The sequence below is a fragment of the Nannospalax galili genome, unplaced genomic scaffold, assembly GCF_000622305.1.
Source record: "Nannospalax galili isolate Female #2095 unplaced genomic scaffold, S.galili_v1.0 scaffold506, whole genome shotgun sequence".
NCBI lineage: Eukaryota > Metazoa > Chordata > Mammalia > Rodentia > Spalacidae > Nannospalax > Nannospalax galili.
The window spans coordinates 205967-233092 of record NW_008353883.1 but is presented as its reverse complement, the minus strand read 5'-3'; the positions used below and the strand labels follow the sequence as shown (position 1 = coordinate 233092).

Here is a 27126-nt window from a genome sequence, read left to right as displayed (position 1 = left end):
TAACAGGAAATAAATTTCTCAGTAATTAGTATGCACCAAAACTAGTTGACTCTTCTCATTTTTAGAAAGTGAGAAAGTGATTCTAGACATTGACAAAAAAATTTTATACAGCCAGGTAAGTATTTTGTTTTGTGGGCCCCATATATAATTCTTTTAACAACTACTCAACTGTACCACTGCAACAAGAAAGCAACCATAGACAATACCTATATAGGTAAACAGGCATAGCTGTGTTCTATTAAACTTTATTGACAAACAGACAAGGACCATAGTTAGCAGACTGTCAGCATACACCTTCTAGAAACACAATCTTGTCTCCATTTAATAATCATGGAATACAATACTACTAAACTAGTATTTCACATATCACCCATTTTCAGCTTGCTACCCTTAGGTGTCAAGCTAATAACCTGACACCATCCTCATAGGAACTCAAAGGGTATAGACAACTAGCATCATTAAAAAAAAAAAAAAAGCCGGGCCTGGTGGTGCAGGCCTGTAGTCCCAGCACTCAGGAGGCACAGTCAGACGAATCTCTGTGAGCTCAAGGCCAGCCTGGTCTCTATAGTGAGTTCCAGGACAGCGGGGGCTGCAGGGAGACCCTGTCTCAAAAAGACCAAACAACCAAACCAAACCAAAACAAAACAAAACCTCCCACAGAGTATAAGAGGTGCTAAGGAAATGACTTCCTTTAATGATCTGTAGAATCCATCTTCCTGAATGACAGAAGAGCAGAGAATGGCACAGGAGGTCTGTAGGTCTGTGTAGATCCAATCACTTGACTAAGCAGCTCCGCAACACCAAGTCTGCAAACTAACAGCTTCCTAACAACTCTAAGCTCCCCCATAAGCCCTTTTCTCTTTTCTCTTTTTATGGTGTTATTCTCATTGTAAAGAAGGTCAAGATACAGGTCAACAGCAGTTCCAACAAAAGCTCCAAGCTCTTTCAACAGTTACTACAGGGGATCCTGGTTCTAAACTTCTCTGCATATTTTGTTGTATAGAAGAATACAAAGTCCTCAAAAGCTTCAAATTCACTGATGAGGTAGCATTCTATCATTCCCTATACCTTCTTAGAAACAAGAAAGGAGTCCAAATGAACGTCTAATAGCAGTACTTCCCCATCCTCATCTCTACTGGTGTCTTGGTCATCCTACAATTACTGTTTTCTCACTATCATCAATGTAATGTCTTCCCCACAGGGTTTTCTAGTTCTGAAAGCATGTTCTTAGCAGGATTAATCTTTTGGACCATAGGTAATACCAAAATAAAACATTTCCAGTCGTCATTCAATGTTTACCATCATTTGCAACATACTTTAAGTATGCAATATACTTTTCTTTAAGCTATCTTTGAATTAAGTTTACACTAATACTCTACAAAGCTAAATAAGTACCTCTGGCAATGCCTAACACTGAGTAAACACTTCTTACCCGCTGGAGAAGTTTATCTCTGTAGTGTTCCACTTGCTCTTGGAAACTCTGGCCTGGTTTTTTAGGTCTTTTTCCAGATTCCAATTCATCCTGAAACTTCATAACTTTGAGCTGTGAAATAAGACATTTCTTAAATAAGGATTTTCGATAATACTTTTTCAAGCACTGTTTTTCTACTGTAGTAAGGCAGTACCTAGTTAGGGCTCAGTCAAAATAGAATCCCAACATAAATTTTTGCCAGCTAAGAACAGCCACACAAGATTCAAGCCATCAAACAACGGCACACATGTTCTCCGCATGGCCATTGGAGAGGACTCAAAAGTCATAAACAGCACTTCATATTCTCTAATGAACTTGGTATCTCGTTCCCCAAATTAGAAGGGAAAGGCAAGAGTACTTGTAGTGAGATTGAAGAGTCAGCAAGACATGATCAGATCTTTAAAAGAACAAAATAAAAATAAAGGCAGCATTCTGGTTGCAGCTCACATAGAACCAAACACAAAACTGCACAGACTGCAGGTTTCACCCCATTTACAGCAGTGTAATCACTAAATATCAAAACACAGAGAAGGGATTAAATCATATTCGAAATGTACCTTTAAAGACAGTAATACTGATTTTTAAAAACATCAGAATTCCTTGTTCCATTTCTTAAAATGTACCTTTTTGAATGCCCAGTGTTATTTATATAATATTCACTATAACACCTGCCGTAAAAGTAGACCACCTACATGTTAAGTTTTCTGGCTAATCAGGCACACAAAATCACACACTTATGATGGGCAAAAAATCTGAACACGTGTTACTTATACCTTTTCCTCTCAAAACAACTTATCAGTTACAGAGAAAGAGAAAAATATTAGAATAAGTGAGGCCAATTTCACTTTATATTGTCTAACTTTAAATACTTTGACCCCACCCCCATATACATAAGCTCCCGGAGATAAGGTCTTCCCAGATTAGCCTCATACTTATCATCCTCCTGCCTTGCTTGGCCTTCTGAGTGCTGTGATTACAGGTGTGTGCCACTAAGCCTGACCAAAAATTTTACTACTCTATAAAAATCATTAAAAAGAATAAATTTGGACCAATGAGATGGCTCAGTGGGTAAAGATGCCTGCCACCAAGCCTGATGACCTGAGATAGAACTCTGGGACACACAGTGGAAGGAGAGAATGGATTCCCACAAGTTGTCCTCTGACCACCATGCTTGCTGTGGTGCACACAAACATGCACGCACACACACAATAACAAATATAACTGAAAAAAATTTTTAAAGAGAATAAATTTATAGTATATTTTAAACTTAAAAATAAGACAATGGTGCCAACAACAAGCAGGTCGGATGGCTCAGCATATATGAATACTCGCCAGGAAAAGCCTGACAACCTGCGTTTAATCCCCAAAACCCACATTGAAAAAGCTGGATGTGGTAGCCTGCATCTGTAAGGTTAGCTTTCATTCTTCCAGCCATGTGGGAGGCAGGACAGGAGAATCACCTGGATTCTCCAGATTTAGTTAGTCTGGAGAATGCAGTTCATTCTGGAGAATTCTCCAGTTCTTCCAGTTCACCTAGAAGCTCCAGATTTAGTTAGTCTGGAGAATGCAGTTCATTCTGGAGAATTCTCCAGTTCTTCCAGTTCACCTGGAAGCTCCAGATTTAGTTAGTCTGTAGTATGCAGCACAAAAGAAACAAGACCCTGCCTCATCGTGGAAAGAGAAAACATATTCATGTTATCCTCTGACTTCCACGTGAATGTCATGGCACAAATGCACCTGCATTAACATATCTCTCACACACACCCACATACAAAAACATCACAAAATGACCAAAATAAAAACTGGAAGCTTGGGGCTAGAGAGATGGCTCACCAGTTAAGAGCACTGACTGCTCTTTCAGAGGACCCGGGTTCGATTCCCAGCACCCACATGGTGGCCACGAACCATCCTTAACTCCAGTTCCAGGGGAATCCAAAGCCCTCTTCTGACCTCCGCGGCACTGCACAACATGGGTGCACTCACATACATGCAGGCAATATACTCATACACATAAAATTTAAAAAAAAAAAAAAAAACCTGGAGGTTTATAGGAGTTTGAACGATCCTTGATTTTAAAAGGTGACAATACGCTCCTCTCCAACCAAGGTAAGGAAAGGCAAAAGACATGAGGACAGAGGCCTCAGAAGACCAAGGGGAGAAGCACAAAGACTCCAGGTGGCGCCATCGTGCTGCCAGTCCTAACCTTAACCTTGTTTTACTTAAGAGATAGAAAAAACCTTCTTGTCTTTACAGTATCTTACTATACTTTACCCAGATTACTGATATGACACTTAAATAGGCTATATGCTACTAAAGCATTTTAGGAAATGTAGAATGGAAACAGATTACAACTATCCTCCTTGTCACCCTAATCAAAGAAGTGTTTTCACACAGTTTGAACACCATGGAGGTTTTTTCTAAGTTCTCTAATTTTTATCCCTTTCTACCTAAATCACATCTACAATCAGGGTTCTAAAGTCAGAGTCTCTCCATCTTTCTAAAGTCTTTAAAAAATCTGTGCTTTTCATGTGCATGATGAACATCACATTTTAAAAGATGCTAAAATTGAGGGGGAAATCAGGAAAATATAAACACTTGAGTTTACAACTGTGTGAAACCGCCCATGTTCAAAGTAATTCTGTTCTGTAGAACATAGTTTTGGTAAAATGATCTAAAAATTAAGCACCTATGAGTCAAATAACTGAACAGAATGTTAAGAGAAAAGGAGAACCTTAAATTTTTGCTTGTTTTTTGATTTGTGTGAATAAGTGTGTATGTAGGCTAGAGGTCAACCTCAGTTAGTGTTCCTCAGGATGGCCACCCACCTTGGTTTTTGAGACTCTTTCACAGGAACCCAAGGCTCACCAGTTATGCTAACTACCCTGTCTGGCCAAGAAACCTCAAGAATCCTGTCTCCACCTCCACAGTGATGGGATTACAAGTGCACACTACCAAACCTACATTATTTACATGGGTTACGGGGACAAATTCAGGTCTTTAAGCTTGCATGACAACAAGTATTTCACAGAACACACTATTTCCCCAGACTGTGTTTTAATTTTTTGAGACAGTTTCCCTATACGGTCTAAGCACCAAACTTGTGATCCCCCTTACCTCTGCCTCATGTGTGCAGGATCTATAGACATCTGCCACCACAAATGGTTGGAAATATTTTTCAAACCATTACAAAATTCCAACCTAATAGATTCTGATGATATGGGCTGAGGCCCAAACACAATTTCCATAAAATAGTGACCATACTTCTCAATACAAAGGGAGGTAGTTTCGATGCAAGGTTTACTAGTCACCTACATCCCTGTAGTTTTGGGACAAACAGGCATCACATTCTCACTCAATCGTTGTTGATAGTGGTCATGGCAGAGAGGGCTCCTTCTTCACCACTACCACAGAAGACCCTTCACTTGGATCCCACCCTTCTACCTCCATCCTCTATTGGTAGAACTGAGGAAAGCAGCACAGGAGAAGGCAAGTCCACCCTAGGCCCTACTCTAAGTGGTACCTGAAAATTAAGAACTCACTCGTAGTCAACACAGTACACATCTATAAGTTTTAGAAGTGATTTGCAGAGAACATTAGTATTGTATAACACAAATACTTCAGATTTTTATTAAGCTCGGGCTAAAAAATGTTCAGCTGTTAAATGCCTTTATTTGGACCTTATAGGATACATTTGGGAAAAGGAACAGCCTTTAAATATTTTTACTTATTATTATTTTTCTTATTTTGTGTACAAGTGTATTGCCTGCATGCACGGAAGTGCACCCATGTCATGCAATGTCCACAGTGGCCAGAAGAGGGTGTCAGATCCCCTGAAACTGGTGTTAGGATGGCTATTAGCTGCTGCTACGTGAGTGTTGGGAACCAAACTTGGGTCCTCTGGAAAAGTAGTCTTAACTGTTGAGCTATAGTTCCTGCCTCAGGAACAGCTTTTAAAGAGAAAAACTACAGTACATAAAATATAGTATAAAATAAAACTAATCTAGAACTTTAGTTAACAATTTCCTAATAAAACCACTAGATTTTAAAACAGAAAGTGATAACCAAATACAGGGGCAAAACAAAGTTAATGGCCCTGAGTTCTAGTTCAAATTTGCTACCAATTGTGAAACTTTATTCCATATGACTTAAATTCTCATAGTTAACAATGGAGAAGGATTTAGATAAGATGAAGCTATATTTTAAAACTAGGATTTGGTTTATATTCCAAATTATGATACATGTACTATGACAGCTGGGGAAATGACCACTGAATACGTAACAAAGGCACAGGGACCAGAGTACAGATTACATATAGCACATATATACCACAGCACTTAAGTGGAGGCTGGAGGACAACCTATGCGAGTTGGTTCTGTCCCTCCACCATGTAGGTCACAGGGATCAAACTCAGGTCATCAGGTTAAATGGCAAGTGCATTTACCCACTGAGCCATTTTACCAGCACTGTATTGGCATTTAATTTATAAAGGGTAACTTCAATTATCAAGATAATATGTTTTTGGAGGCTAACAACTGTCCTTAACTCCAGCTCCAGGGCATCTGATGCTTTCTTCCAACATCCGTGGGCACCGCATGATACAAGTGCACTACAAACATGTAGGCAATACACTCATACACATAAAAATATAAAAATATTACAAAAAAATAAAATGTTTTTATTGAACTCAGTAATTATTTCTACACCTCTCTTCCCAGCCCTTGGGACTGAAACCAGAGTCTCACGGAAGCTAAAGAAAATACTCTAGCAATGAACAACATCCCTAGACATACCCCCCATTACTCCCAGTTGTTTCCTTTTTAATTTTGAGACAGAGTTTGCTAAGTTTCCTAAGCTGGCACTGAACTCTCTAGGTAGCTCAGGCAGGCCTCAAACTTATAATTTTCTTGCCTCAGTCTCCCAGTTACCTTGGGGTTACATGCATGCTTCTTACTCTTAAGAGCTTCATCAGATCAGGAAAGTAGAGCTTTTCAGTAAGATAGACTGATTAGTAAGTCACAAAAGGGTATATGCAGGATGAAAACAGTCCAACAGTGTGTTCACTGCTATACAACACCTTTTTTCCCTAAAAATGTTAAGGAACATATGAATGTACTAGGAAAAAATGAATTATTCACTCTAAAAGCCTCACATTTCCACTTAGGCTGAGTCCATGTAAAAATGCTTTCAGGGGCTGAAGAGATGGCTCAGCAATTAAAAGCACTGGTTGCTCTTGTAGAGCACTCACATGGCAGCTAACAACCATCTGGAACTCCAGTTCCAGGGGAATCCAATGCCCTCCTCTTACCTCCGCAAGCACCGCACAACACAGATGCACTTACATACATGCAGGCAATATGTTTCATAGACACAAAAATAAAATAATAAAAAATGTATTTAAGGAAAAAAAAAACAAAAACAAATCCAAAATGCTTTCTTAACACTGGTTTGGTGATACTGGAGAAGGGGTGGGAAGGAAACGAAGTCATTAATATGGCACGTATTAAGGCTAGAGATGGCTCAGCAGTTAAGAGCACTGGCTGTTCTTCCAGAGGACCTGGGTTCAGTTCCCAGTACCCACATGGCGACTAACAACTGTCTGTAATTCCAGTTCCAGGGGAATTCGATGCCCCCTTCTGGCCTTTGCAGGCACTGCATGATACAGGTGCATAATACATTTAGGCATAATACTCATACACAGAAAATACAACTTAATTAAAATATGTTAGGTATCCTAAGTTAGGAAGAAGACAGGTGCTGGAGCTGGCATACAGCAGGCCCTCAAAGTTATGACTATTAAATCAGTACTAATGGGCAGAATATTCTCATCTAATCTTTTCAGATTCTAGACTGACTGACTATTCTGCTGGCATTTACTGGGAAAGCTTGTCACCTTTGGGAGCATTCCACAATGCTTCTCTCCTCATGAGGCCCTGCCCCTTCCTTCAGTTGTTGCTGGGTTAGAGAAACATTTCTGCAAATAAATTCTCACCACCCATGCTCCTTCCTGCAAGCAATCCTAATGAAAGTCAAGGAAACACACCTCTCCACCAAACAAACATGAAGTAGTAGTTAGAAAGAGGAAGGGGTCAGCAGAAGTGGGAGGGAGGCAAGAAGATAATGGGGGCTGACAATAATCAAAATACCTTATATACAAGCTTTAAAATGTCTTATGGACCCATTGCATGTACAATTAATACATGCTAATAAAGTCAAAGTTTTACGCACAGAGACACAATCTCTCTCTCTCTCCCTCCCCCCGCCCCCTCCTCTCTCCATGTTTCTCTGACATGTCTGAGTAGCCTTTGTTTAAAAACTAAACAGCATTTTAAAAAGCAAAGAGGACCCCAAAGAGCAGTCAAAGTCTGCTTGAGATAGTTTGGGCTTCCCACAAATGTTTTCCCTCTTAATGTTATTAAGACTCAGTCAATGTATACTCTGTACCCTTCCACAAAAGGTACAAACCTCTAAAATGAATCCATTGAAATAAAATACAAGTATAATTCAAAACTGCCAGAAAGTTTTACTTTTTCTTAGATATATACTATGTCTATTCATAATGTACTGGATTTCCTACATGATCAATCTATCCATTTCTTCAGAGAATCTCCTATATTCAAACACGAGAGATACAGTGATAAACAGGACAGACATGCCCTTTCCCCTTATAGAACAGCAGCCTAGTGGAAAAACTAGACATTAAATAAACAAGGAAACAAATCTGCAATTAAACAAGATGTGCATACACACACAAGTAAAACCACACAGAGGTAAACAGGAAAAGGAAACGAGACTAGAAGAAAAGACAAGCTGCTGTGAGAGAAAGGGTATTTGAACTAAGAGGCCTGACCCAGGGTTAACGTTATGGGGTTTCTAAGCAAAGCATGGAATGGATAAGGAGGGAGGCCAAAGGGGACTTTAGTCTGGTAGAGAAAGTGAAAGGTGTAGCTTTCACTTCAACACAATGCTAACCTCAATTTCTCGAAGTTTAGCTCGTTTTTCTTCACTCATTTCAGAGTACTTGGAAAACTTGGACTCAGTCATTTCTTCTTTGATTGGATTAGAATACAGATGATGTTCTTCAGATTTGGAACTCTGAGTATCTTCTTCATCTTCACTTTCTTCTTCTTGACTTTGAAATAAAGTGAATATATTGTAAGTCACAGTAAAGAAAACAAAGTGTTACATTTTGTAATTTGGATACTTTGTTTTTCATTATCTTTGAGCTTAAATGTTAACAAAACTTAAGAAAAAAATTATCTCTAAAATATTTTCTGCAAAGCATTTGTACAAGTTTTATAAACAATTTTGAAAAACTCTTGCTTCCTCCACAGAAAAAGTTGATCCCCAACACACTCATATTTTAATCAGCTCTGCTTACATTAGTATCTGTGTGCTTTTCATTCTGCAACAAACTTTCTTGCAATAATGAAATTAAATGAATAATCAATGACTTTTGCATACTCCTCAGTTCAGTGATTTCATGAAGCTTTATGTTTGTTTGTTGTTCTTTTTGAGAGAGGGTCTTCCTAGCCCCAGCTGACCTGGAACTCCCTATGTAGAACAGGCTGCCCTTGAACTCAGTCTGCTTCTGCCTCCCAGTGCTGGGATCAAAGTTGTGGGCCACCACACTTGGTCAAAGGTTTATGTTTTAAAAGCCAAATATTTATCATTCACTTAGCAGAGCCTAATCTAGAAAATGAGTTTGTCACAGTCACCGTCAAACAACAAATGCAGCACAGAAAGATCTCAGCCGATTCGTACTTTACCCTAGTAATAAAGCAATCTACAAAGTTTAAGCACTAGGACATTCATGTTACAGTTGATCCTAAATTTTGTACTGGTTCTAAGTCACATACGTAGAAAACAAAAACCTGAGTACTACCATGGCTAAGTTACACAGACTACAAAGAAACCAAAGCCTACTGTCACTCCAGAAGCAATTCACTGCATGGGGCTAGAAAAAAATTAATAAAATGTCCCTGACGCACAAATGATGAGTGCTTAAAAAAAAAAAAAAAAAAAGGAGGAAAATATTTTACATTCTGGGGCCTGGGGCTCAGTTTAAGAGTACATGTGTTATTGGAAAATAAATCTGGTTACAGTCAGTTTGTAAGTAAACAAAATTCCTCAATAGGCCTAGTGGCACATACATGCAATCCCAACTACTCAGGAGGCTGAGGAAGAAGAATCACAAGTTCATGGTCTGTCTAGGCAACTTTTAGGCCAACCTGGGCACCTTAGTAAACTCTTGTCTCAAAAGAGTAAAAACAGACTGCAGACATTAACTCAACGGCTGCCCCCTCCCCCATCCCCCAAAAGTCATTCCATATCCTTTGGTTGAAATAATCGAATTTTGCTAGATGTGGTGGTGCATGCCTTTAATCCAACCACTTGGGAGGCAGAAACAGGTGGATCTCTGTGAGTTTGTGGCCAGCCAGGTCTGTTCCAGGCAAGCTGCAGCTATAAGGAGACCCTGTCTTAAAAAAAAAAAAAAAGAATCCAATTTTTTCCTTTGTGTTGTGTTTGTATGATGTATGTATGTGCATACATAGCCACACACAAACATGGAGGCCAGAGGAGGATGGCGGGTGTCTTTCTCTATCCCTCTTCACATGCAATTATAATCACATTTGAGAAAGAACTAGATGGTTGGCACGAAACATTAACTATCTTACTGAATCATATTCTTTTTTTTTTTTTCTTATTGAGACAGGGTCTTCCTGTAGCCCCAGCTGGCCTGGAACTCACTATGTAGACCACCTGTCTCTGCCTCCCGAGCACTGGGATCAAAGGCATGCGCCAACCACACCCAGCCAGAATAAGATACTATTTTAATAATTTTAAATATGACGTTTAAAAGTTACTATGCTAATGTTCTCAAGGTCTGAACAGCTTTTTAAAAATTGGTTTTGGCCTTAGCTCTTAGTTACTAGCTCTATCTTCAGATCTTGTTATAGGTTCTGCAACTTTATGAAAAATGAAATTTCTAAATTCTAAATCAATACCAAATTCATTACAAATGACATTACTTTTTAGACTTCCTCTCCAAATTGTTATAAATGCTACTTTTTAAAAATCACATTTCTGCCACAAATACAGTAATGTATGTTATATAAAGCAGTCTTAAGGAAAAAGTATATTTTGATTTGGCCACTAGAGAGTAGTAGTGAGGCATAAGAGATTCTGAAGGATTAGAAAGCTCTATGTGAAGCACTCCTTGCATTGTACTTTCATCAAGTTACGTTTCTATGAACTGTTCCCAACTCTGGCACTCCTCAAGAGTTTCAGAGCTATTTCCATTAGTGGTCCACATTTCTATTTTGTGACTATTTTGTCATCAGTGCTGAGTTGTTCCAATCACACCAACATTTCTGAAGATTTCATTGTCAGTTTAATTCATCACATCACATTATTTCTATAAACTGCGGACTGATCACACTTCCTTAACAATCCAAGGCTCATTTGCTTTATTAAATGCACACAAATGCCTGCATTGTGCTAGCACACAAAGGGCTTTCCATTTGAGAAGAATAAGACTACAGAAAATTTTTTAAAAAACAAAAAGTGTGACACTTCCTAAAACTTATTAATGTAAATTTGAGGATTTTATTACAATGTCAAATGAAAAAATGATGAGTGATTACAAAAGAAAAAGAAATCAAAATTATAACTTCTCTATACTTCAAAGCCCCCTCCATTCATTCTCAGTTCTGATCTTTAATTCAAAGTAACAAAATTGTGGCCGGGTGTGGTGGCACATGCCTTTTATCCCAGCACTTGGGAGGCAGAGACAGGCAGATCTCTGTGAGTTCAAGGCCAGCCTGAACTACATAGCAAGTTCCAGGTCAGTTGGGGTTATAGGGAGACCCTGTCTCAAAAAAAAAAAAGACAACAATAATAATAATGATAAAGTAACAAAGTTGTATTTAGGAATGCACTATCTGAAAGAGGAGTATAATCTTCCCACTCAACATTTTAAAAATCACTTTTGGTGGAATCTAAAACAATATTTGATGACAGAGATTTCAAACAAATACAATTGATCAAATATAGCAACAGGGTGAGAATGTATAGCCTAGGGTAGAAAATAAAGGAGAAACTAGAAACTTGAAGACCAGAAACCGAAACTCTTATTCACTGGAAAAACAACAGAGAACTAAAAATGACCCTCTAAGTTTTTTAAAAAAGTGATGTTTTCCTCTCCACTACTACTTCAACCATAGCTGTTAATGAAAAGGGGGATATGTACAAGAAACAGAACATCTGAAACTTAGATTCTTACTTTTGATTTTCTTCTTCTTCAGATTCTTCATGCTGGTCAAATAACTCCCATTTAGAAGTTGTCACAGCTGAGTGGAGGGAAAAGAGGATGTAATTCCGTAAGGAAAATTAGCATTTTTGCTATAGCACAGTAGCAGCCCAACTTTCAAACTGAAAGTTTGTATTACAGAAGTTTTTATCTAAGTTTATTTATTCTTTCAATAGCCAATTCAATGTGCCAAATCTTTTTTTCTCATACCTACACTATAATTTTACTTAAATTCAGAAATGATAAAAATTGCAGTAATTATTTCTATGCTGAATGGCAAGATTTGTTTTCAAATCTACAAATATTAACAAACACAAAGAGACATGTAAATGAAAACAGCAAGTCACCCAATAAGCACTGTGCGAGGGTCAAAGCTTGGCTTCTCTGAAGCTGACCTCTCAGGAAACTTCGAACAGGCACACAGCTTCCCATCTACACTTTCTATTGAAATGCCTTAACTGGAAAGGTTTTTGGTGATTCCTCCAATTACTCGTAAGGGAAGGATTTAAGAAATCATTATAGGTACACCAACAATGAAGCTTGTGACAGATACAAAGCAGCACAGTAACACTGCATCTTAAGGCTGAGATACAATAAGGAAAGCATACATTATACACATCTACATACAAAGATGCCAATGATGTTTATCGGAACTCAGTTTCTTTCACCTAAGTGCTGCGGATTAAACTCTGCCTTACACATGCTATGCAAGCATATAACACTGAGTGACATCACTGTCCCAGTATCAATTTTTAAAAGCTTACTATTTATACTTTATTCACCTTGTGCTTCCAATTCAGACTCATCTACAGCCTCCCATTTTGATGGGGCAACTTTAAATATAGGCTCATTCTTCTTTGAGTCTTCAGCTGCATCCACTATTAAAGAAAAGAGGAGCCATTAGGTTTATTAGGAGAAGATAGCTCAAATTAATGTGCTTAGGGTTATTTACTAAATTATTAAATGGGAAAATTAAAGTAAGTCCATACATGGAAAATATTGACAGCATCAAGAACAAGGATTATGTTTAACTCACCTCTTTGCTAGCTGAGGTCCCATTTTTAAACCGTACAAAGTAACCTCCCTCACGCATATAGCACATATTCCTAGACCCCGAGTGAAAATCTGAAACTATGAACAACTCTGAACCATAAATTTACAAAGCTTTCCTAACCAGACAGATACAAATTAGGGACAGTAAAAGAGAACAAAAGTTATCATAAAAGAAAATTGTTAGAATTTTTCATTTCCTACTTGCAGGCCAAAGCTGACAGTGGTTAACTAAGTATAAACAGCAAAGTGGTAAATGGGGGTAGAGGACTACTGCATAGAGAACTCAGGTTAACATTTTAGGTAAATGGAGGAGAGACAGCAAAAAACAGAAACAAACAAAAATACCTGTACTTAATCATTGTCTAAACTAAAAAATTCATACATTATTCAATTTCAATGCAATTTTATTCCACTGGAAAAGCTGAACCTGTAAGGTGGAAAAAACTAGTTCTAGAATAGATAAACCCAGACACTTGGCTGCTACCCACTTATAGCTAGGACTCAGTGTTTTCAATGCCATAGAACAGGTTCTATTCTCAGTTGGTGTAATTCATTTCTGGGGCTCAGTGGTTAAGAACACAGGCTGTTCTTACAGAGGACACAATTTCAGTTCCCAGCACCCACAAGGTGGCTAACACCTGTCTATAACTCCAGTTCCAGGGAATCTGATATTCTCTTCTAGTTTCCACTGGCATTGTACAGATGTACTACACTTACATACATGCAGTAAATACACATAAATAAAACAAAAGAGCACATACCCCTCCTCCAGAGGAACTGAATTCAGTTCCTAGCACCCACATCAAGTAGCTCACAACCATGTATAACTACAGTTCCACGGACTCTAATACTATCTTTTGGTTTCCATGGGAACCTGCCCTCTGTGCAGATAGCACACAGAGGCACATATACATACAGAAAAATGAAAATAAAAAAAAAAAACGAATCTTTAAAAAAAAAAAACAAAAAAAACGAGGCCGGGCGTGGTGGCGCATGCTTTTAATTCCAGTGCTTGAGAGACAAGAGGCAGGCAAATCTCTGTGAGTTCCAGGTCAGCTGGGGCCACAAGAAGATCCTATCTCAAAAAAACCAAAAACCAAACCAAACCAAACCAAAACAAAACCCAGCCATTTGGCATCATTATGACTATAAGTGAACAAAATATTTTTGCATATAGTTTTCTTATAACTAAGATCAAAAGAAAATTTGCTAATATTATACAAAGGCAACTGTCTCAAAACACAAGGAAGACTGTAATAATAATGCCTTTTCCTTGGCAAAGTCAAATACATTGTTAGGTATCTGAATTTTAAATGCCAGCAAAATGTCACAGGCAAAAATTAAAACATTTCCCCATGCCAACATGTGTGGAAATTGAAGGATTTTGGTAATTAAACTTGTGAGACTTTATCCTTAAAATGTGAACTTACAAGGCACTCCATCTAGATCATCATCAAGACTTTTTATAGGGACTCCATCGAGATCATCAATGGGAGTAGCATCAATGGGAATTCCATCCACATCTTCCAGAGGTGCACCATCAAGCTCTTCCTCAATGGGGGCACCATCGAGGTCATCTGGTACATCCTAGGGAAATATGTTCTACTGTAATACTTCCCTTAACTTGCTAAAGTCTTATCACTAGGAGATTAACTTCAAATCCAGTACTAGCCAACTTGGCTGAATATTCATATTCTCAAATACTATGCAAGGACATGCTTTATCATCCAGTCCGCCAAACAGCAATCACCTACACATTTATTTACCTAATATTTGCCAAGCGCTTTTTATTGGTGCCAGGTACCATGTGACTCAACGATGAGCAAGATCAGGTTTGGTTCTTCTGTCACAGAGCTTAGTAAAAGTTTTTGTAGTTATTTGAGGAGGAAGTGTCAGAAAATTAAGATAATTGCAATAATACATATATAAATAAAAAGGGCATATCACACCACCTTACAAGTCAAAAAAGACACCCTAAAGTTATACTCAGTCTGAGAGCTGATAACACAGAAGTTCCAGAAAGAGGGGAGGAATATGTACAAAGGCCAATGGTACACTGAAGAAACAAACAAGAGTCTGAGAAGATGGCAGACTAGCTAGCAGTTACTCAAGCAGAGTGGCAACATAAAAATAAATATATCAACTCGCAAAGAGAGAAACAGAAAGCTTCTGAAATTCATGAAGGAAAAGAAAGAGCAGAAGCAAAGGTATAGGCAAAACACAAAAGCAGTTTGCTGACTTCCAGAACTTCTTCCAAAAGCAACTTATTTTAACCTCCCTGAATGTTACTGGGGACTGGGCCTTCAAATGGACTGTTCATTAAGCTCCCCACCCCGCACCCCCAATCCAGGAGATAGCCAAATTAAAAGATGCAGAAATATGAACAAACTATGAACCATATGACTCCTCCAAAAGGTCCTGACTCCTCACCTAGTACTAATGGAGAGATGCTAAAGTAGGCAAAATGCCAGATGAAGACTCAAAAGTTTTCTTGTAAAAACAATGAATGATACAAAACAGGCCTTAAAGAGCAGAGTCAGTAATAGGAAAACACTCTAACAATATAAAAAATTCAGTAAGTAAAATAAGAAACACAGCTGAGAGCCAGAGAGATGGCTAGGCATATAGACACATGCCTGACTGACAATCTGATTTCAATCCCTGTATCCTATAAGGTGGCAGGGAAGAAATGATTTCCAAGAGTTAGTTGTCCTCTGGTACTGTGGCAAGCACCCACTTGCACATGTACACAACACACACACAAAAGTTAAAAAGTAAAAAAACTAAAAACAAAAACCAAGCAAACAAAAAACAACAATAGAAAGCATCACCAATAGACTGCTACACAGAAAAAATATCAAGAATGGAGGACAAAATTGACGAAATAATGCCTTCAACTATCAATAAGGAAAAAAACAAAACAAAAAACATGCATTACTACAAATATCCAAGAACTCTGGGATCTGATCAAGAGCCCAAGCCTAATCATCCATGTGATAAAAAGAGATAAATTCTAAAGACAAAAGGATTTTAGTCAATGAAATTTAGGAGCAATAAGTTACACGAGATACCCAACACAACTTAAAAACTGGTTTTGTGTTAGATAATTTTTGCCCAATTAGGCTAATACAAATGCTGTGAGCATGTTTAAGGTAAGTTAGGCTAAGCTCCCAGGTTCAGTCAGACTGGTATCTCAATAGGAAGCCAACTTACAGTTAAGTTTATTGGGACCTCTTGTAAATCAAAGGATTTCTATATATATTGTCTGTCTTCTACTAATACTCCACAAATCTTTTCATGTCATCAAATCACATACAGTCATAACACTGACAATTCCTATTATATATCATTGTGATTCCTGAGCTCTGGCATAATATTCACTATTTAATGGTAAACAGAAGATATTTCTCAAAAAGAAATGTTATATGTGTTAACACTCACCTTGCCCCAAACAATTTTTAAGTACAGAATGCCTACCTCTGTTTCCTTTTCTTCAATAATATTTACAAGTCCTAAGAAAATATTTTGTAGTTTGATCAAAAATGGTTCTGGATAGATTGCCCAGTCTTCCCATGCTCTGAAGCAGGTCATTACCCGTTGCTGAAGAATCAGAAAACAGACAGCAAATAACTCATTGAGGCAGTATGCCTCAAATTTCATGAGGATAACCATCATAATTTGCTGAATTTTCCTTTAAGCTGGTAGGTACTTGGGGAGGGGTGGGGATAACTGTACATATCATTTCAAAAAGATTAAGGCAATTCAATCTATCTTCCAACTAAACACAATAAAGCCATAAAAATAATAGGTAAAAAGGCCAACTGCTTCTTATTAAATAAGGTGAACTCTCATGTTGTTCATGGTGTATGTGAGCCACATCCTGAAGTAATTCTCTCATAGTAATTTATGAAGACTGGAAACCAAAGTAGCCAAGTTTTAACCTGGGTTCATCATGAGCCAGAAGTATTTCCCAACTCTGGTTAACACTTTTCTCTCCCTGTTCTATATACTTTTCTATATGCTATAACTTTTGATCAAAACTTATAAAAAAGTTTTAGTGGCGTTGTTTGAACAACTATATAATGGGGGTCACTGGGCATTTTCCAAGCTAAAAAAAAAATTTTTGGTCTTTTTCCAATGAAAGTACCTTCATTTATTCAATTATTAAAGTTTTCTCTTTGCGGGGGAGGCTTTGACTTTTTCTTAACACTGGACTATGGCTTCAGAGGTTTTTTTTTTTTTTAAATAACTGAATACACTCGTTTCTTCAAATTATTCACTGTATTAAATGTGTATTTATGATCTATATTTGAAAACTAGAAATTTTAAGTCACCCATGCAACTTCTGAAGATCAAATTTCCCAATTACTATCAAAGGCCACCCTTAAGCCACCTTTGTGCACCCACATGGTATTTAGCTAGTAGCCAGCTTCCAGCACTTATCTGCCAACTACAAAATTGGTGGTGTACACTCAATTTCTGCCAAGTTCTGCACCTGGACACAGTTGTGAATGCCGAGTTTTAAATGGTACAATGACTTCACATTGGGTAACAGTGGGGCCTTTCCTATGGTAGATGGCACTAAGGCGATTCAATCTCCCCATTTTCTGAGAAAGGAACATAGACCAAAACGATAAGTTCTTCCAGAGACCCTGGGAGATGTTGCCCTGCCACCCCAGCATGCCCAGGGTAATGGCAATTCCTTGCTGCCAGTGGGTGGGCTACAGTTATAGGCTACACTAGAGCTGCCAACACCCTAAAGACACTTTCTAAACAATCATGAATAACTAAAATATAGATGTTCCTGATCCAAATTATACATACCTATTACAAAACAAATGGTCTATATTTCACAGAATGTATTCTGTAAAAACAACTCAAGTATTAAAAATATTTAAATAGGACTGGAGAGATGGCTCTGCTCTTATATAAGATCCAAGTTCAGTTCCCAGAACCCACATCTAGCATTTCACAACTTCCTGCAAACTCCAACTCCAGGGGATCCGACCTCTACGGGCACCTGCACACATGTACATACTCATAGCCACATATGCATCATTAAAAATAGTAATTTTTAAAAAAATTTAATAAAAACATTAAAAATTTCATACAAAACTAAAAAATACCTAATAACATAAGTCAATATTTTTAAGTTTCATAGTGCTTTTAATAATAAAGGTAAAATGTAAATAGTTTTAAAATAGTAATTTCTAAAATATCTAAGTTCTTAAACCTTATGCTTGTCTAATTTACCTTTCTAGCCTTCTCTATTTAACACAGAGCAAAAACAATAAAATACACATACCTTAAAATTTTCAGATTGTAAATGGCCTTGAATTGTACGATAGGTAGCATTGAGGTCTGAAAATATCTGACAAAGCTTTGTTTCAAAACTGAAATTAAAACAATACATTCTTTAAAATACAATTTGTTTAAAAGCTTACATTCTCTTCAAAATGCTAGGCAATGTAAAACACTCCTGGGCTTATAGAGTAAGTAAACTGAAGACATTTTAAATGCCAGTTTTCTTCACTAGCAAGCAACTTTATATTTGGGATGCATTTAGTCATCTGGTCAACTTTATTTCATAAAATAGCAAACTTAAAAGGCAAATGACATATAAGATAGGGAAAAAAAACCTACTAACATAAGTAAAAGTAGGACTCAAGTTGACCTGGAACTTATATATATCTCCAAAGATGACCTTGAACTTTTGGTCCTCCTGCCTTGGTCCTCCTGCCTCTCACACCTCCAGAGGTTGGCACTGCAGGCATATACCACCACACCTGATTTTATACAGTGCTGAAAATCAAACTGAAGGGCGTTGTGTATATTAGCAAACACTACCAACTAGCTATCCTCTGCTCCCGACTTGTGTTTTAAAAGGATCACCCGAATGACATGTCGAGAATAGACTATGGAATATAAGAGGGGAGATGAGTTAAGAGACTCTTGCTGTAATTCACGGGAGACTATGGTGGCTTGGGCCACCATAGTCAGGACGGTGTAGACACATTGTAAAATAGAATCAGCAAAAATTGTTGGTGGGAGCTGGAGAGAGAGCTTAGCAGTAACTCCAGCTCCAGGATCACCCGAATGACATGTCGAGAATAGACTATGGAATATAAGAGGGGAGATGAGTTAAGAGACTCTTGCTGTAATTCACGGGAGACTATGGTGGCTTGGGCCACCATAGTCAGGACGGTGTAGACACATTGTAAAATAGAATCAGCAAAAATTGTTGGTGGGAGCTGGAGAGAGAGCTTAGCAGTAACTCCAGCTCCAGGGGATCTGACATCCTCTTCTGGCCTCTGTGGGCACTGCACATACGTGATATACTTGCAATATATATATATATATATATATATGCAACAAAACATTCATACATAAGAAAAAAACTTAAAAAAAAAATTGGGGCTGAAGAGATGGCTCAGTAGTTAAGAGTGCTGGCTAGCCAGGCATTCCTAGCACTCAGGAGGCATAGGCAGGCAGATCTCTGTGAGATCAAGGCCAGCTTGGCCTACATAGCAACTCTGTGAGAGCAAAGCCAATCTGGTCTACATAGCAAAAGCTCCAAGTCATCTGGAACTACAGGAAGACAAAGATGAAGACGAAAGAAGAAAGAAGAAGGAAGAAGAAAAAGAGGAGGCAGGGGAGGAAGAGGAGGAGAAGCACTGGCTGCTCTTGCAGGACCTGGGTTCCTGGGTTCAGATCCCAACACCCACATGGTGGCTAACAACTGTCCCTAACTCCAGGTGCAAAGCATCCAATGCTCTCTTCTCGCCTCCCATGGCACTTCACACACATGGTCCAATTATATACATGTAGGCAAAATACTCATACACATAAAATAAAAAGCAATCAACTAAAAAAAAATGTTGGTGGGCAAGGTGTGAAGTTGAAGAAAAAAAAGAGTCAGAGAAACTTTAGAGCTGGGGACAAAATGGACTAAAATGCAACACAGTCCATAGTCAATTCCTCACTATGTAGGTTAGGACGGCCTTGAGCTCCTGATCTTCCAGAATCCACCTCTGGAGTGCTGAGATTACAGGTGTGTGCCACCACACCTGGTTTTAGGTGGTGCTGGGGATGAAACCCAGGGCTTCCCCACAACAAGCAAGCACTCAACCAAATGACTGGCATTTCTAAATTTCCTTTCAGCATCAATGCCTTTCCCTGAGTCCGACCCACATAATAAATATAGAGGGGAGCTATATGGAACTGAAGATTTCCATATGAATTACAATGTATCAGTATTACTTCCTATTGCTTTAGAAAACATTAACAGTAAGAGTTAATCAACACAATGATGATCAGATAAAAACAATGTTGTTTTATCTTTGTTTTTTTCCTTTATTTTTGACATATTTATACTGCTTAAGCTTATTATAGAGTACCTAAACAGGCAAATAAAAACAATTGTAAACTCCAAGTACTAGCTCTACTATCAATATTTAAGACAAAAACTACCAGGCATGATGGCTCATATTATCATCTCAGCACTCGGTAGGCTGAGGCAAGAGGGCCACTGCAAATCCAAGGTAAGCCTGACTCTAGCCTGAGCTGTATCTAGACTGCCTGGACTACAAAGTGGATCCAGTCTCAAAAAAATAAATCAAGGGCCAGCAAGATGGCTCAGTAGGTAAAAGCACTTGCTGTCAAGCCTGACTAACTTGAGTTCAATGTCCAGGACTCACATGGTGGAGACAACCAACTCCTGCAAGCTGTCTTCTGACCTCCATTTGCATGTCATGCTGTTCACACGCATAAAAATGCCATTAAAAAGAAAAAAAAAACAGAAAAACAAAACATTTTTTCAAAAAAAAAACCCCACACAAATAATTTAGCTCATACTGGTTTATTTCAGTAACTACAAATTTATTTTTTAAAAATTCTACTAAATGGGTTAAAATTATTTCTTTTAATTAAAAAAATTTTTTTTAGCACAACTGGAAGGATTTCGAGTAGAGGTCAGAGGACTACTATGTGGTTCTCTCATTCCACCTTTACAAGGGTCCCTGGGATCAAACTCAGGTTGCCAGGCTTGCATGGTGAGCATATTAACTGGCTGAGCCATTTCGCTGGCCCTTTAAATTATTTCTTACTAATGAAGGATGCTAACAAAACAATCCTCTTAATATTTCATTTCAGGAGTATCAGTTTGTATCATTATACTTACAATTTTCTGTAATAGGAAGCATTGGCAACTTTGGCTGAAGAGTTGTATAAAACATCAGAAACCAAATATAATCTGGCAATCTATAATATAAAATGGGTCAAAAATGAAAACATTAGCCAATAGTATACCTGGAAAAAAATCTGTTTACTCATTCCTTGAATCAGTTAACAGAAGGCTAATATTTAGATATAATTTAACAATCACAACTAATTACTAGTTATATGAAATCTAGTACCACTACAACCATGATTTTAACAGGAATAAAACCTATTAATTCATTTACATTTTAAATGTTGATAACTTGTATACCAATAACTATGACAAGTTTCACAAGTAGAAGGAAAGTAAGACTGTATAGGAAAGATTTCATCAGTCAAGTTCTTCATGCGAAAAAAAAACCAAAAAAAAGCTAATTCTAGCGGGACAGTGATCGAGCCTGCTAACTCTAATTTTAAAAAGTCAACTATTATCTCCCCATACCTTTTTGGGAAGAGGAGTCTTTAGGATAGACAATGACTCAGTAATGCAATCCACTATTTCTTCAGCAGCTTCAGCATTATTAAGACAGAAAACCATGGCATCGCCAATATCATTTTTTCTTGGAGTTAATCCTCGCAAGATTTCTTCTAATTTGTCCCTCTGTCTGAATATAAAATGTCCACTTATAAATATTTAAACATAAAATTCCAAATGCCATAATAGCTTAGTACTTACCATGTTTACCTCACAAAAACTAATTTAAGACCTACTCAAATAATTTAAAACTGAATTTTGTTCAGTTCCTCAAAAATTTTTTGATTTTTATTTATTTTTCTTTTTTATGTGTATGAGTATTCTGTCTGCTTGTGTATAAGTGCACCCATGTTGTGCAGTGCCTGAGGACAGAAGAGGACATTGGAACTGGAGTTATGGATCACTGTTACCTGCATGTGGGTGCGGGGATTAGACTTCTGTAAGAACAGCCAGTGCTCTTAACCACTGAGTGATCTCTCCAGTCCCCAAATTTGTTATTTTTAAGAGTTTATATAGAGAATACTTTTTTTGAAACCGACAAAGGATTGTAGCAATTTTTTAAATTTAAAAAGTAAATTTGAAATTATGGACATTTTTTAAGTTCCACAAGTATCCCACACCTATTATCCTATTACACTGAAAAAGAACTTCAATTTCTTTATTCTCTTTTGAAAGTAAGTATTATGTTAACACTTTCATAAGGAATTAGGTAGCACAAGCTTTTTCTGAAAAGGACAAAATCGTAAATATTTTAAGTCCTGTAGATCACATGGTCACACACAGTTACTCTATTGCTATAATACCAAGACAGCCCTAAACAACATGTCAAGCAGCAAGCACAGTTGCGTTTCAATAAAACTTTATTTACAGGGCCAGTAAGATATCACCGCAAGTAAAGGTGCTTGTCACCTAGCCTGGCAACCTCAGTTTGATCCCTGGGACCCACATGGTAAAAGGAAAGAACAGCCTCCAGCCTCCTGCAAGTTGTAATGACTTCCACAAGCATGCTTGGCCAACACATGCAGCACTCCCCCCCCAAAATACACTCAACAACTATAAGACTCTATTAGTGGGCTGGAGAGATGGTTCAGCAGTTAAGAGCACTGGCTGCTCTTCCAGAGGACCTGGGTTCAAATCCCAGGACCCACATGGAGGCTAATGACCGTGCATAACTCCAGTTCCAGGGGATCTGATGCCCCTATCTGTCCTCTGTGGGCACTGCCATGTATGCAGGCAATACATTCATACACATTAAAAAATAAAAATAAATAAAAAATAAAACAAGACTTTATTAGCAAACACTTTCACAATGTGCTGAGGTAGCATTAAGTCTTATACACGATGCAATTAAGTATATAATAATATATGCTACAAATTCTTTTAGCCAATTTTTTCATGAGGTATAGAGAACCTCTAAACACTTAACTAAATATATTTCTGTTTTTAAATGTGACTAATGCACTATACTAGTGCTGAGTGAGTGCTATACTAATGTTTTCATAGGTGCCATCTCATAGCCCACCACATACACAAACTCTATGGAAAGACTTCGCATAATCAACATCTGACTTCACTAGCTGCACAGTAATTTCCCCTCTTTTACACTGCATTTAAGTAAGGTTTCTAACAGTCTTTCGATAATTTCTGTAAGAATCTGAAATATTGCAATGCTAAAGAAAAAATTTACAATACTTAATATTACATCAGCCGAGCGTGGTGGCGCACACCTTCAACTAAGTTTAAGAGATGATCGCTGATTTTTTCGAGATCAAAATCAATAGAATACTTACTTGTATTTACCAAGATGCCTAAAACTATATAAAACATATGATAAACTTATCACTTTTAAACATTCACAAGTGAAAACACCATTTTATCTTACTGTCAAAAAGTCACAGCAAGACAGCTAATGAAGGCAACCATCAAAGCAACCTTTCTGCACACGTAACAGAGAGAAGACACTCTTACTCTTCCTTGAGAGCGCCCTTTTTACTAGGCTCCTCTACAAAAGCTTCTGTTTCTTGCTCTTCTGACATTCCATGTAGGTAGGGATTTAATGGTGGGGGCCTCCAAAATGATCCATTTTTGAACATACGAAAATCTTCTGTCCGCCATTTAGTTGGAGAATCTCCCTAATAAATGTGCAAAAAAGTCATTAAAACGGTCTAAAACTCAGAGTTTAAATTAACAAAGTAATTACTTCTACTTGCCTGCAGAATAGAATAAAGTTTCCACCTGTAGTAAACATGGGCTGGTGTCTGGTTTTCAAATAAGAACCTAAACAAAACAAACAAAAACATTCAACATTACATTCCCGAAGAGACAGCTCCCTACTTTTGTGACACTGTTACCAAGGCTGGCTGCTTGTAAACTAATTTAAAATCTTAAGATAAAAAAAGAGCTATCTTCAATTACATATTAACAAATGAGAAATACTACTTGCCTATTTAGTTCTAAAGAATACCAAAAGCAAAGATCCCTGGGGAAAAAAAAAAAATCCTCTTACCCCAGAGCACCTTAGTAACCAACATGAATACTCAGGTGTGCACTTTACTGAGTCTTTGGATTATCTGAATTTAACAGATCAGAAACTCTACTAGACCATGGAGAGATTTTCTCAACACGTGATTACAAAAGCAGTGATTTACAATACTTAAAAGAATATTACATCAGCTGGGTGTGGTGGCTCACGCCTTTAATCCCAGCATTCTGGAGGCAGAGGCAGGTGGATCTCTGTAAGTTCAAGGGGAGACCCTGTCTCAAAAAGGCGAAAAAAAAAAAAAAAGAGTATTATATCAATGTCTCTCAGTTTTCAAACTCATTTCCACAATTCCATCTCACTTATGACTGATGAAAAGCATAACAAAACTTATTTTCCTCCTAGACAATGCTAACTAAATCAATTTGTGGTAAAGAAATGACCCAAGCACATTCTAGACCAAGACTCACTTCTTTCTGCAAAATTCCTTTTATGACTTTAGAATTTTATTCTTGGAAATATATGTGTGCTTAAACATGTACTGTGTGTATGTGTGTGCCCATGTGTGCACATGCTCATGCATGCCAGTCAACATATGTGTCAGAGGACAACTTCTACCATGTAGGTTCCAGAGAATCAACTCAAGTTCTCAGCTTGGCAACAACCCACCAAGGCATATTGCCAGGCCCCTCTTAGAAATATTTTTAACTACCAAAAAATGAGCTAAAAAGCAGTTTTAAAATATATACTTAAGGACAAAGTACAGAATAGTTATACACTGGAATATTATTCAGCCTAAAAAAAAATACGGTAACCCATGCCTGTAAATTCCAGCACTTGAGTGAGACTATCTCACTCTTCTCCTTAGGCCTCCCCAACCTTCCAGTGAAAGTAATTTTAGTGTATAACTACACTATGGATGGATCCTGAAGAAAAAAGTGAAATAAGCCAGTCCCAGAGGACAAAACTCTCAAGAAATAACCTAGAATAACCAAACTCACAGAAATACAAAGAAGGTAGGGGCTTAAAGAAAAGGGAAATGGAGAGTTACTCTTTAATGGGAATAGGATTTAGTTCTGGAAGGTGAAAACATATCTGGTGAATGGTGGTAATGACTGTACAATAATGTGAAGGCATTCAAGTACACTTAAAAACAGTTAATGCTAAATTTTGTGTTATAGGTTTATTACCAGAATCTCTAAAAAAGCATACCTGAACATAGGATTGTTAATTTCTCTGTTCATAATCATAGCTTCAAACATCGGCCCTTCACGTACAACAAACTCTATCATTCGGTGTATCAGGGCGAGTAAATTCCTATAACAATAACACAGTTAAAGAAAATGGATTCAGACCCACCACTATATCAAACTACACTTGACCTAAGTTACTATAATGGTGCAGAAAAAAAAAAAAAAATCATTCTGCTGACTAACATGGAATTTAATACCAAAAAAGTAACCTGGAGCATATATTAAGGCCTTGTGCATTAAGAAGGAGTGGGGCAGTGAGGGTGAAGGAGTGGGAAGGAAGGAGAGGGGAAGGGAGGTGGGGAGCCACAAGATAGTCTCATATAATACATTTAATTTCCTAGTTGCCACTTAATGTTATTTTCAAAATACAGAGTAGTAAATTATAAATCACAGCTAATCAGAAAGCTGCAAATATATAAAATCAGCAACTTAAAATTTGTATTTTACAGCCATCTAAAAATATATTCACTAACTCAGCTTTAAAAGAAAATATTCCTAATCCAAGCATTTTCATAATGATACTGTAATGTTATAACCATGACTATAATTTACAAAAATGCAAAACTTATTAACAAATTTTAAGACCTGATTTAATAAAAGATCCATCTAAATTCCTGTTTTCCTAGCATATACACACCAGATGGAGTTTTTATTAAATCTGACCTTTAATGAGGCAACATCCCTTTGAAGCATACTTCAAACTAGTTCAGAATTCATGATATGTATAATTCTGCCTGTATATTATCAATGAAGAAATTACATTGCCAAAGCCATATGCACACAGAATCCTACACTTTCCAAAATAGGGGACATGGTGAGGTACCCATTTTCTCTAATGGTCATCTTCCAATATTTAAGCCCAAAATATTTAAGACATGACTAATGATTCACTATAGTCACTTTATAGGTTGGATTCATAAGAAATCTTTCTTTTTTAAAATCTGGAACTAAAATCTCCAAAGACTCCAAACATAATTTCAGACATTGATTATGGTGTCAGACAAAAATGACTCAAGTTTCCTTATTTATAAGCTGCTCTTGAATTCTTTCACCAGTCCCCCAGTAGTACAAAGTTGGCAAGTAATGACTGGAAAAAGCAAAAGGATATTGGCTCTTGGTATAAGACACACTAAATTATATCCTTAGTAGTCTCTCCTCAAACTAAGTCCATATAACTGCTAGCACATATATATAGAAGACAAGATTTTTTTTTTTTACTTTATAATACTTTGCTTCAAAGTACCTGAACAGTAAAATAATCTCTTCTTGACTATACTTTCTTAGTTTTCAAACAAGCCTACTTAAACAGATACTATTATTTCTACATAGTAGAAAAAATTAATTCTAAAGATCAAAAAAAAATTTGGAGATTTAAATCTTTACAAAGGGGAACCTATACATTTAAAACTATCAATCTTAAATTATTAGAACAAATCACTTAATTTTAAATGAAAAATTATTTTTCCTTCACAAAAATATTAATTGCTTTGTAAATACACAGTACTTGATACCCAATGAGAATGAGCTCTTGGCTTCCATGTAGCTACTGACATTATTTTGAAGGGCGATAATGCAGTTATTCAGTTCCAAAATTCCCATGGTTTGAGCCAAATTAAAACTAAGGGAAATCTTATGTGCTTATCATGATACATATGACCATTTACTAGGGAGATAAATGTTATATATGCAGAAATTTAATCAAGTAAAAAGCAACTTGACTTAAGTTATTTAAGATAGATGAAAAAAATGGTTTATCAAGTTTAAAATTAAAGGATTCATTCTAATGATGAGTCAAAAACTCTTTCAGCAAAATATATACACAAAATTTTGTTTAGAAATAAGCTGAGTGATATGTAAAGCTACTGCTGG

The 27126-nt window shown here is 37.2% G+C and overlaps 1 protein-coding gene across 4 annotated transcripts in view; it reads right to left on the bottom strand.

Annotated features, from left to right (window-relative positions):
- The window catches only part of U2surp (U2 snRNP associated SURP domain containing), a 59427-nt gene that overhangs the window by 5423 nt on the left and 26878 nt on the right, over positions 1–27126 (bottom strand). For all 4 annotated transcript variants that reach the window (XM_008850974.3, XM_008850975.3, XM_029554977.1 and 1 more), the window contains 12 exons: positions 25217–25321; positions 23736–23802; positions 23494–23657; positions 21493–21655; positions 21013–21092; positions 18139–18226; positions 16311–16433; positions 14264–14420; positions 12563–12658; positions 11754–11820; positions 8441–8600; positions 1433–1543 (listed from right to left, as the gene is read on the bottom strand). In XM_008850974.3, coding sequence (XP_008849196.1) covers positions 1433–1543; positions 8441–8600; positions 11754–11820; positions 12563–12658; positions 14264–14420; positions 16311–16433; positions 18139–18226; positions 21013–21092; positions 21493–21655; positions 23494–23657; positions 23736–23802; positions 25217–25321 — 1381 coding nt within the window. The remainder of the gene's footprint in view (positions 1–1432; positions 1544–8440; positions 8601–11753; positions 11821–12562; positions 12659–14263; positions 14421–16310; positions 16434–18138; positions 18227–21012; positions 21093–21492; positions 21656–23493; positions 23658–23735; positions 23803–25216; positions 25322–27126) is intronic.